Genomic DNA, 11,735 nt, shown 5'->3' with positions numbered 1-11,735 from the left:
CAATTGTAGTCTTTATTCAGGACCATTAATGTTGCTCAGTACCTGGTAAAGAAATGTCAGAGAGTAAAACTATTCATAAGGGGGCACTGTTTAGCTAGATATCTGATTGGCCACAGGCTTAACAGACGCGAGAAGCAAACTCAACCTTGTTCACGCTAAATGCCTTTTAGATAACACAGTGATGCTCTCATATTGACAGAGGAGCTGTTAAGAGTCAAATTCAAAACAACACTTTTGTTTTAAAGTTCCAAGATCAGTGCAATTTTTAAATCCACTTTACATTAACCTATCTTGTTCAAAGACACAGCCAGCCATATATTTTTATTTTAACTTTAATAATCGCCCAGATGTATTGTATAAGGCAGAGTATGTCGAGTCACAGAAGAAGAGTAATGCTTAACTTAACCAACTGACAACCCTGCCCCCCCCCCCATGTTTTCCATTGTGTCAATTTATCTCTTAAACTGAACATGCTGCACACAGTTGGTCTGCTCACATAATTGGTATAGACCATCTGAGTTGACTTTGGCAACAAGTTCCATTATTTACTCTATTTTTGGTGGATTAGCTGCAGCTGTGTTCTTGAATGTTTGAACATCCTCATACAAACTTAGCTGGTTAAAATAACTTGAAGCTCTTCATGCTCATCTGTGTATGACTGTGTGTACACTGAGACTGTGGAAAGCATGACCTTATTATAGTAATAACTAGGGTTGTGTGTGTGCCACCCACACGCAGACATCCTCCACCACCTCTCACCACCAGCTCTTAAAACTGGTTCGCTGATTATGCTTCATGTTCTTCCACCACATATAGTGGGATCATTACCAAACAGTATGAAGCCGTTTTAAAAGCTTCACCAAAGTCTATGTAAGCAAGAAACACTTTCCAGAGGTTTTGAGGTCTAATGATTGGAAGTGTTCATGTTTTCAAGGATCACAGAAATGTAGAAGGTTAATCAATCTCAGTGGTTTGTTAAGATTTAGGATTTTGGTTTTTGACCAAGCCTTTCTCTATGACAGTGACTGCTTTGCCGTGATTATGTCTCACTAGGTGGCTGGCAGGTCTTTTTTAGGAGAAGAATGGCTGTCTTTCCATTTTATGATGAGAACAGTGGCTTTGAGTTGTTGCACCACTTTGCATACTAGAAGATTACAACATTCCTTGCATCATCTGTACACAGACAGATGACCTCATTAACAGCTATGTGCAGCCAGTTTGTCCGAAACTTGAAAGTCTTGGGACCAAAAACCATACATGTAAATTCCAGGTTCAAAAGGAAAACATTTCAAACCTTGGAACAAGACAGCAAGCATTTGTAACTAAGAAATTAATTGTAGTTTTGCGTCGTATCAGTGCTGTCCGTCTTCAAAGTGTGAATGCATTATAGGGATACATGTCTAGAGCTGATGAAGGACACACCAGACTGCTTCATTGACACACAGTGCAGCTGTGTTTAACACTTTGACAAGCTCAGTCATACACGATTGGTTGCTACGCGTAGGTCGTGGTATCTAGTGAACTTTGGTGCTGACCAAATACAGCTACCAACGAGCTACACACAACGCTCACAACAAAGAGTGTTTTGTCAATTGTTCTTGCCACATTGTTCCATATCTTCAGCAAAAAGACAAGTAAGTAGGCTACACAACACATCTTGCATGTTTCCTAAGATTGAACTAAATGTCTTCTTAGTTGGTCTCTGAAATGTACTATAGTATTCTGTTGGTTTTTAGTTGGACTAATAATATAGGAATCAATAACTGGTTGAAATGGTGCAACAAAATACTATGTTTTTCATCCTAAAATCATGTTGAGGGAGTTGGGTTAGTTTAAGGTTAGCAAAAAGTAATTGTCACAAAGTGAATTTGAACCTACTTGTCATTCTCAACCTCCTAGACATTTGTTCTTAATGCAGGGCAAAACTCTGTTTAATGATTCATTTGTGTCAAATAAATTGCGCCCGACTTGTTTCTGGAGCTCAATCCCTCTTGTCAGATCTGCTTGGACCGTCATGACTCATGAAGTCACACCACAGCCTAAAAATAAACATGACTGAGATTTCGAGTGAGTCTGTGCCATGGATTATTGTCTGATGCAGACATTGGTAAAAATCTTTGTTTCCCCCCCCCCCCCCAAATAAGTCTGTAGCCTATTCGACTGCTGAATTAGAATATATAAATGTCCAGGAGAATCATTTGTGTATTAATGGAAAAAAAGCTACGCCTTGTTTTTCAAATAGAATAAAACTTAATAACAAAAATGCAATTATTTTTGATACCATCTTCATTCAAGTCCAGTGCAACTATGTTAATGTAATTATTGGTTCAGTAATTTAGTTAACCTTCATTGTATAAAAGATACACCACTGCTGCGTGTTGTAAAACTAATTGCAAAACCAACAAAATGTGTATACTAATACATTTGTATGTATTATCTCTTCGATTTACACACGGCATCTATGGCACGTCTGTCCGTCCTGGGAGAGGGATCCCTCCTCTGTTGCTCTCCCTGAGGTTTCTCCCATTTTTCCCTTTAAACCGTGGGTTTTTCTCTGGAAGTTTTTCCTTGTACGATGTGAGGGTCTAAGGACAGAGGGTGTCGTATTGTCATACTGATATTCTGTACAAACTGTGAAGACCACTGAGACAAATGTAACATTTGTGATATTGGGCTATATAAATAAACATTGATTGATTGATATTTAATTTTACCTTATTAAAACCTGAATAAACATTATCCTTCTCTTTGTTGTTAACTGGAGTTGAATATTTACAATACACATGTGTTTAAACGATATATTTCACAATTATTATATATTCATTAATGTATATATGTAATTCCCATAAGATTAGGAAATTACAAGTTAACAATACGTTTTAAGATGTAAAAGAGAACAAAGGGGGTTTGCATGAAAAAAATGTGATTCCTGTAAACCTACAAGTAGCTGTTTTATTGCCATGTTGCACACTGCAATGCAGAAAAGGCTGCAAATGTCTAAAAGATAAAACATTGCTTATGGCACATGTGTGTCTGAGTTCAGGTGGCTGAACTGGATCAGATCAGGTCAGATGCTTGCATGCTCCCCCCAACTGTGTGTCCCGGTTCCCGGGTAAAGAGGCAGCCGCCGGGGCAGCTGCAGCCTCTCCCGGCTCGGTGCTGTGTGGTGGCCCGGACGCCGGAGTGACGAGCCTTGTGGTGCAATGCACGTCTGCAGCGTGCCCAGACTGACAGGGCCGGAGGTCCAATGAGATAAGTCGACATATTGAGGTTGTCAAATCAAAGCCAAAGGGGAGGCGCTGTCCAGTCGTCGTCTCAATTACGTCATGCACAAACAGCTGGTCGTTGGCAAAAAATCCGTAAAATATGTAGACCAGCAAAGCGACTGAGAACTGCACCCGGGCTGGAGCCCTCCACTTCATTTTTGGCTTTTAACGATGTGGCAGCTGGAGCGCCTGGGCTCAGGATGTAGCCCTCCGAGGCTCCTCTTGCTTGTTTACTATCTGTGCGCTCTTGGAGGTGAGTGCTCTCCATTCAGTGTGTGCTGCTTTGATTCGCGGGGAGCTGTTCCTTTTGTCGGGGTGCTGAAAACCTCGGAGAGCAGCAGCAGCATCGGGTCCAGTTTGTCGTTTGATTGTAGTCTACTAAACATCCACAGCTGCGGATTCTATTCTCGGTCAACAATTAAAACCGTTTTTAATAAAGACATGCTTCACTTACGTGACGCATAGAAGCTTCTGCTAATTATGGCACGCAACACATTGACAGATGCTCCAATATGTTGTACGATATGTTACTGAGGGATGTATGTGGCCACAAGAACATACATTGTGCTGGACGCGTTCATTGTTGGTGCCTTTGACATTTGTTTGTCGGTGTTGTGCTTTGTTCGAGACAAGTTAATAAACGTGTCGTTGGCAAAATGGGAAAATATTGCTGGATTTATAAGACAATAAGTAACCTTGTTATTTTCTGGTTCAATTTAGTCTAAATCTAAATGAGAGGATTTCCTTTAATAATATGGCAATATTTAAGTAACATCTCTCAAATCCCTTTGATTTCTGCTCCTTTTTATCATAAAACATGACATGAAAAATGTACAAGATGAGTTAAAATGTCTAAGTTGTTTTCCTTTAAAAGAGATCAATCTCACGAAAACACCAATAAGGAGTGTTGGTTATTGTGTTTTTGGGGTCCATACACCCAGTTTCTTTGCTGCTTCAAGACAGAGGCATGAAACAAAAAGCTCAGAGCTCATTGTGAGACAACAATGAATCCATACCTCTTGCACACGCTGTGCTGCTGCGGTCAAAGAAGACCTTAAAGGTCTGTCTGAGGATGTTGCAGTCCCCTGACAGACTTGTTGCTGTTTCTCTCCATCCGTGTTGTTAAATGCTTAGACTTGGTTGAAGTCAGTGAGAAGAATGTTCCCCCTTTACCCTCTTTTTCTTTGTATTACAGTAAGAGGGGTCAGCGTGATATTTTAAGATTGAGTCTTAAATCCAGAATGTAATGCTCATTAATGATCAGCAGGAAGTCGTCTATTCAGTTAGGTTTGTGTGTTTGACAAAGGGGATACAATTAATTGCCAGATTTTGATTTTGTTTCTTTATGTATAAAAAAATCTTCAAAATCCTGCCAAGAGAAGATATATTTTAAGAAGCAGCATTTACCTACGCCTTTCCAAAAAGATGAAGTCTTCAAAGTCAGGGATAAATCTCTGGTTGAGATGACAAAAAGCCGGATTATGCTTGTATTAAGCCTCTAACAGGGTAAAACAGTGGCTGGGAGGTGCTCATTGAAGATTACTGAGAGGACTGAATTCAGAATGTGCTGTAAGAATGCCTTTAAGCACTCTGCTGTCTTTATCTTCAAATGTCTTTATTCAGCTGGCAAACTAAAATGTTTGAATATGTTCACACTGAGAGCAACTGAGACATTTCCTTTGACTAATCTTTGTTTTTCACATAGAGCCGGTTTATAAATAGATGCAGGTTTGTTTGTTCTATTTATAATAACTTGGCATGTCGGTTACAGTCATGTATTTCTTTTGTCACAAGAACACTTCACAATTGAAGTGTTCAATTGTCAATTGAGTGATTCCAACCTGCATAATTAAACATAATAATTACAAAATGTGAAAAACTGGCAAACACAACGTTTGGACTATTTACATTCAGAAAACGATTTCAGAATGTTACCTTCACAGTTCATTGACATTAATAACAAATACAAATATTTTTGCACATTTGCAGAAAGGTTTGTATGCAAACAAATAATGACTTGAATAAGAAAAAATGATCTGCTGCACACTGTCAACGCTTACGTACATTAGTTTAAAAAAGCAACATTTTGGTACACTGACTTTTCGCAGGCATTACCTCATACCAAGACATAGCAGTTTAGACCATGTTTAATACAAAGAGATGCCTTCAGTAATATACCTACTCAAATGTCTCTGACTTGTGAGCAGTTCAACTGATGGGCAATTTTCCTACAAAGAATCACTTGAATCATTTCCTAAATGTGAAGAAGTAAGACCACAAGAAAGGAACCATTTTAAAAGTGTACATGTAGCAGGAATTGGATCGGTTTTGGTCCTTCTCCCCTTAATCATAGCTCAACCTCTTTTGGGGGTCCTTAACCACAGCTTTGGCAACCCCTCATTTGGAGTGTATAATACCTTATTTTTCATGTTATAATGGGGATTGTTCAAAGATTCAATTCAAAGATTCAATGTATGTAGGGATGCGCAATCCATCGTAGTCTAATGGCTATTTTTAAATAATGCAGCTTGACAATATCCAGATGTGCAATATCATTGACTTTTTCCTCTCCAACAGGTAATGAACCGGTTACAGTGTGATATTAAACTTCAGTGGTGTTAGCTGTGATCTGTAGCTGGAACAAGAGGTCTGTCTCTTTCTAGTCAGACAAGCAGAACGTACAGGAGGCTTACTGCAGAGTGACTTCAGCAGCGTTGGGGCCACCCTCCACCTTTTGAGTTATAGCACTTGAATGTGTGACATGGAAGCAGTTTCTCCTCAGCCTCACTCACAGACATCATTGTAATGAAATTGCAAAGAAGAACCCAAATGCAAAGCAGGCTCACATATATAGCACAGAGAAACAGAGGGGATGAGAGTGAAAATTAAGGCTGAGAGCTTTGTATGGGATTAAGCCTTTGCTCTTGACAGCAAGATTGCTTCATTCTTTTGAGTTTCTGCCTCCTTGTTCTGCTTCTTTAGCATTCAAGGTTGCATCCATAGGTGAGGGCTTTGAGGACTGGTAATAGTGCTGGGGAGAGGAGCGTAGCAGAGACATGTTTCTCTGTTTCCTAACACGCTTTAGAACACACTGCACATTCAAGAAAACCTTTTCCTTGATATGCTTCCACGCCCAAGCTCCTCGACACTATAGAGCACATGTGTCAAACTCAAGGCCCGGGGGCCAAATCAGGCCCTTGGTGGATTTAATTTCGGCCCGCAGGATAATTTCGAATTACTATTAGATCTGACCCACCGGTATATTGCTCGCACACCTTCACTCAATCCTGAGGATTTCCTCAGCTCAGAGCCTGACCCCAAACATTGATAGAGCCATACGAAATGAATAAAACTGATTATGTAATGTTTAATGTTGTTTTTATAGCCAATAATTTAAGCTTTGTTAGTTCCAGGTTTAATATGTGCAATAAGTTCATTTCAATAAGTTTCGCAATAAACATTGAACCAGTCCGGCCCTCGACGAGTACCCATTTTATAATTTTGGCCCACTGTGTATTTGAGTTTGACACCCCTGAGGGTCGCTTTTTTACTCTGTCTCGTCATCAAGGTAAAAGCAGAAGCAAAAGCAAACCATGCAGCTGCAAATGACAGCATTAGTTCTGTGTGCTCGCTTACTGTGTCATTGCAACTCTTAAACAAATTGGGCTCATGCTGTTTTAGAGGCACAGGCTTTTCATTGCATTCAGTTTTCTGAGCATTAAGTATACTTGTACAAATTGCAGGTGAGATAAATTATCCCCAAAAGGAAACTAAACAGACACCGCCACAGGTATTCCAAGTACAGATGGTAGAAAGCCTTGATATGCATGAACACAAAGGGACTGTGTCTCCAGTGGAAAAACAAACCTCTCATTGTTCTGTGAAATATTGCCGTCTTCCTTCATATCCGCACTCGACCTCATGTTCTACTGAATCTTATATAGAAGACCATATAGTTATAGCAATTAACTGTCTCACACTCCATTCCCCCCAGATTCTGCCCACCCGCTGGGTGTAGCTCGATGGCTCATGTAGGTAATGGCAGATTACAGCTGTCACTTGTTCCGCTGATTTTATATGCAGAGCCTTCCCTGCATGTAATCCAAGGATTTGACATTATGCAGGACGCAAGTGAGCCTGCATATATACATCTCCCTCCGCTGCTTTAGCAGGAGTTAAAGTCTGTGATCACATATTTAGATGATCTAGCTCTCTGCAGTGTGTCGGGTTCAAGGAGATGCTTGTCGTAAAGGACTTAAGACGGATAGACTGCGTCTGCCTCTCTTCTGTTTACAAGAATGATAGTGCTGAGAAAAACAGAAAATGTTTGTACTTGAGATTCAATCTTTTAAAAGAAAAAGTCTTACATCAGGGGAGGCTAGGTCCAGCCCTTTGGCTCAGACTGAAATCAGTTGACAACTACGGGGCGGTTGCTATTGGATTTTGTGAAGAAACAAATGATCCCCAGAGGATGACTTCTGATCGCATCACTCTGTGGGTAGCGCCGCCTGTGGGTCAATGTTTTTAATTACTATGTGAATAATATCTACCAGATTATCTACATTTCTAATCATCCACTTCTTTGTTTTGTGTCTCATCATCAGCCACATCTGAACTGTGCAGTGTACATGTGCAGATGTTAGCCTGAACACTAAGTTGGTGCTTAACCATAGCATGTAAGCATTGTGTATATGATAGCACGCTATATTGAACTCAAAACATTGCTGTACCTAAGTGAAGCCTTAAAGCAGTAAGAATGGCGGTAGACTCTTGTTGTTCAAAGAAGGCCTCTCTTAATGAGGCTATATCATGTGTTCCATACATTCATCCTCACACATATTCAAAGCGTCCTTCCTCTGTTTCCCACAGATTGCCTTTTTGTGACTGAATACTTCACCCGAACGCCTCGTAAGCTGAATGCTTTCAACTCCTTTGCCAGTGTGGAGCTGTTCCACTTCAATGTGCCTGACGACACCATGATGGCCGTATGGAACCTCATCACTTTCAAGGAGCAAGGGGGCACGTTTGGAGACAGCTGCCCCAACCGCAACGTGACTGTGTAAGACGAGGATCACAACATATCTTTCATGGAATGGAGTCGCTTGTGCTCAGCTTTTTCTTTAGTTGTTCTTTTGTAAAGGTTGGAAACTGAGGGAGTTCCGTCTGCTCCTTCTCTAGGGTATACATATATATATCAACAAGAATATTATGCATTCTACCTTTGGGGAAAGGGTCCAGCAGCTGCTTCAACTCAAACAGTGTCAGCTATTACTGTCAGCCTCGACGTATGCAGGGAACTGCTGTTAAAACTGCATTTCACTTTTCACACGCCTTTCAATTTGCATGATATTGGTCATAATATATTGTTTGTCATGAGAGCTGGCATTTCAGGTGATCTTCTCTGCGCCTGTGGTGTTGTGATTGACGTGGATGTGCTAATTAATGTTTTGGATTTGAATTTTGCATTTTTAAAATAGGAGATGCCATCTGTGCTCATGCCATCATCTGTTCTTATATATGAATGACTTATTGGCAGATGCCTCTGTAATTTGGGAAAGCATAAGGCCTAACAAGGATTATATTTTGCCTTTGTGTTTAATAGGTACTTCAGGTCTGGCGCTCCTCCAGTAATAAACCCCCTGCACACCAGCTTCCCTCGGGATACAGTCGTCCCAGGATCCTTTGCTGTGACTCTTACCTGGACTCTTCCAAACCGTACAACAGGAGCATTCAACGTGACCAGCCCGCTCCCTGGAGACTGGTTCCTAGCCGCACATTTACCCAAGGACGAAGGCAAGATCTCAGTCAAGGTGAGCCTGAACATTTCACACAAATCAACATTGTAGGTTCAGCTTTGAATATGAAACCCTGAGATGATGCTAACGTTGGTCACTTTAGTGTTTCTGAACCATATAGTTGCTTTTACAGCTTACGATATCCACCTTTCATCCTTCAACATGCAACAGCTCTGTGATACTATACTGTACATTGGCACAGTGATGCTTTTGAGCTAAGTGCTAATATAATCACTCTATAATCAGGGGTGCACATAACTTTTTTGCCCTGGTTCTCAAAGGAGCACCTGGAGATGTTGCTTGGTGCTCATCCTTAAAATGAAATAAACCGTAACTTTTGAGGGGTCTTGACTTTATTTGCCAGACACACGGCACTGAACACACATGCAGAGGTGAACACAGTAACACACATGCAGAGGTGAACACAAGACAACATGAGCACGACCAGTAATCCTACAAGCTGTCATCACTACCCTCCTGACTGTTCTCCTCACTGTCTTCCTCTCTGTCAGACATGGTAGCTGATGATGTAGGCCTACTTCTTCCTCTCTGGTTGAGTCTGCGATTAGATGCTTGCATCCACAAGTCAACAGCTGGTTTTGGGTCGAAAGTCTCTGTTGTCATCTTAGAAAAGTGGATGTAATCAAATAAGTATGTGAACATAACCAATAACCTACCATAGCCAATAACAAATTAATGTAACTTATTGTATTTATGTTATTCATTCATATCTTATTTTACCTTAACATTTATTTATTTATGTATTTGTTTGTATCTCTCCAGTTTTAAAGGATATTTTTGTTTACTGTCCTATAGTATACATTGGAATGATTTCAAACCTGTTTATCCCAATAATTATAAAGGAGTGCCTTGGAAATATGTGTTTACATAAATTGTGACCAAACCGTTTGAATTTAGACTAAAGTGAACTATCTAAACACTCAGAGTCCTTACCTCACTGAGCTGTAGTTATCAGTCTCTCAGTCTGACTGGAGAGGACTCTCCCTCCACATTATTGTAGAAACATCTTCTTCTTATATCCGTTAGAGCAGCTAGCACCAGATTCTAATAACAACAGCGCCGGTACCGGTGCACCCTCCCTCTCTCCCTCGCTCACTCGCATTTTGGCTGTGAGCTGCGGGCGCCAGATAAGCCAACATCCCCCATTTTCATCACTTACAGTGCCCATCGTACAGGGCAAATGAAACGTGTAACCGGGGTGAAAAGGGTGTTACATTTACTTAATTGTGAATATCGTTACATCAAGGCCGAAAATTAGGATGAGCCCCAACGGTCAAAAATGTTTTTTTCCCTCCCAGAGCTGCCAGCGCAGCGCCTCCACAGATCTGGCGCCCTTGGCGAACATCTATTACGCCAGGGTGACGGGCCGGCCCTGAGTTCATATCATAGGTTCATATGCAACTCGCAAATATATGTATCTCTCTCTTCTCTCTTTTCCCTTCTCTCTCTCTCTCTCTCTCTTCTCTCTCTCTCTCTTCTCTCTCTCTCTCTTCTCTCCTTTCTCTCTCTCTCTTCTCTCTCTCTCTATCTCTCTCTCTCTCTCTCTCTCTCTCTCTCTCTCTCTTCTCCTCTCTCTCTCTCTCTCTATCTCTCTCTCTCTCTGCTCTCTCTCTCTCTCTCTCTCTCTCTCTCTCTCTCTCTCTCTCTCTCTCTCTCTCTCTCTCTCAATGTTGGTACGCAAATGCGCCTTTTTTCCAATGACACGGTGCTCTTTTGTTGGCGGAGGTGCGCATGCGCACCTGCGCACCAGTTATGTGCAGCCCTGTCTATAATGCTAACAATGCCAATGCTAAGATGCAGGTGTATTGTTAGCTGTCAAAGTTTGGTGTGATATCATGCTGTTATTTGGTAGTTTTTCTCTTAACACTATGAGGCGGTTACGGGTGTTGTTAGTTGTTGGTACTGAAAGGCAAGTATTGTATAGAGAGTATGACCTGATGCTGTTTAAGTTATTACATAAAAGTCTGAACCATCGAAGTGTTGTTGTCAATACTCAATATCACAAATATCTATTTACGGTTTTTTTCAGTGGAAAAGTAATATGTGAGGTACAAGGTTAAAGCCATTATATCTTATATTTTATATATTTCACTGCATAAGTGACCAGCTTATAGTGGCACTAGTTAAAAGTCTCCAGATGCCAGTCAGTAGGATGTATCCTTTAGGCATCATGAATGGCATTGGCTATACCTAATTTCATGGCAATCCATCAAAAAGCTAATGTCAACCTCAAATATCAACCTCAGAGGAAAAGGGGATCACAGAAGTTGTACAGAATATTGAACTAACAGATCAACATTGCCATGCCTATACTCCATATACAGCCTTAAAGGTGGGGTAGGTAATTTCGGAGAAACCAGCTCGAGATCGCTAGAATTTGAAAATACACAACCGGAAAAAATCTGCCACTTCCTTACAGAGCCCCTCCTCCAACACACACGAACGCGCACATGACCAATGAGGGCACGAGATAAGTTTGTGCACAGATGGAAGGCTGACAGGCAGGTAGGCCATCCAGTTATTGTAGCCGGGCCGGCTCAGATGATTGGTCGTGCTTTTTACAGTACTACGGCTTCCACAGATGACATTTTTTTAATGGATTTTTTGTCAAAGCACTTAAGATATTCATTGCTATCGGGATGTTAAGAGCATT

General features: G+C 41.0%; 1 protein-coding gene across 1 annotated transcript in view; it reads left to right on the top strand.

The window, feature by feature from the left end:
- Positions 1–3,337: 3,337 nt before the first annotated feature.
- tmem8b (transmembrane protein 8B) overlaps positions 3,338–11,735 on the top strand; it is a 49,550-nt gene continuing 41,152 nt past the window's right edge. The window contains exons 1-3 of the mRNA XM_034236361.1: positions 3,338–3,519; positions 8,136–8,325; positions 8,869–9,076. Of these exons, the coding sequence (XP_034092252.1) occupies positions 3,438–3,519; positions 8,136–8,325; positions 8,869–9,076 (480 nt within the window). The 5' untranslated portion in view covers positions 3,338–3,437. The remainder of the gene's footprint in view (positions 3,520–8,135; positions 8,326–8,868; positions 9,077–11,735) is intronic.

The sequence above is a fragment of the Gymnodraco acuticeps genome, unplaced genomic scaffold, assembly GCF_902827175.1.
Source record: "Gymnodraco acuticeps unplaced genomic scaffold, fGymAcu1.1, whole genome shotgun sequence".
NCBI lineage: Eukaryota > Metazoa > Chordata > Actinopteri > Perciformes > Bathydraconidae > Gymnodraco > Gymnodraco acuticeps.
Note: the sequence above shows the minus strand (reverse complement) of the source record. Positions and strands in the feature narration are given on the sequence as shown.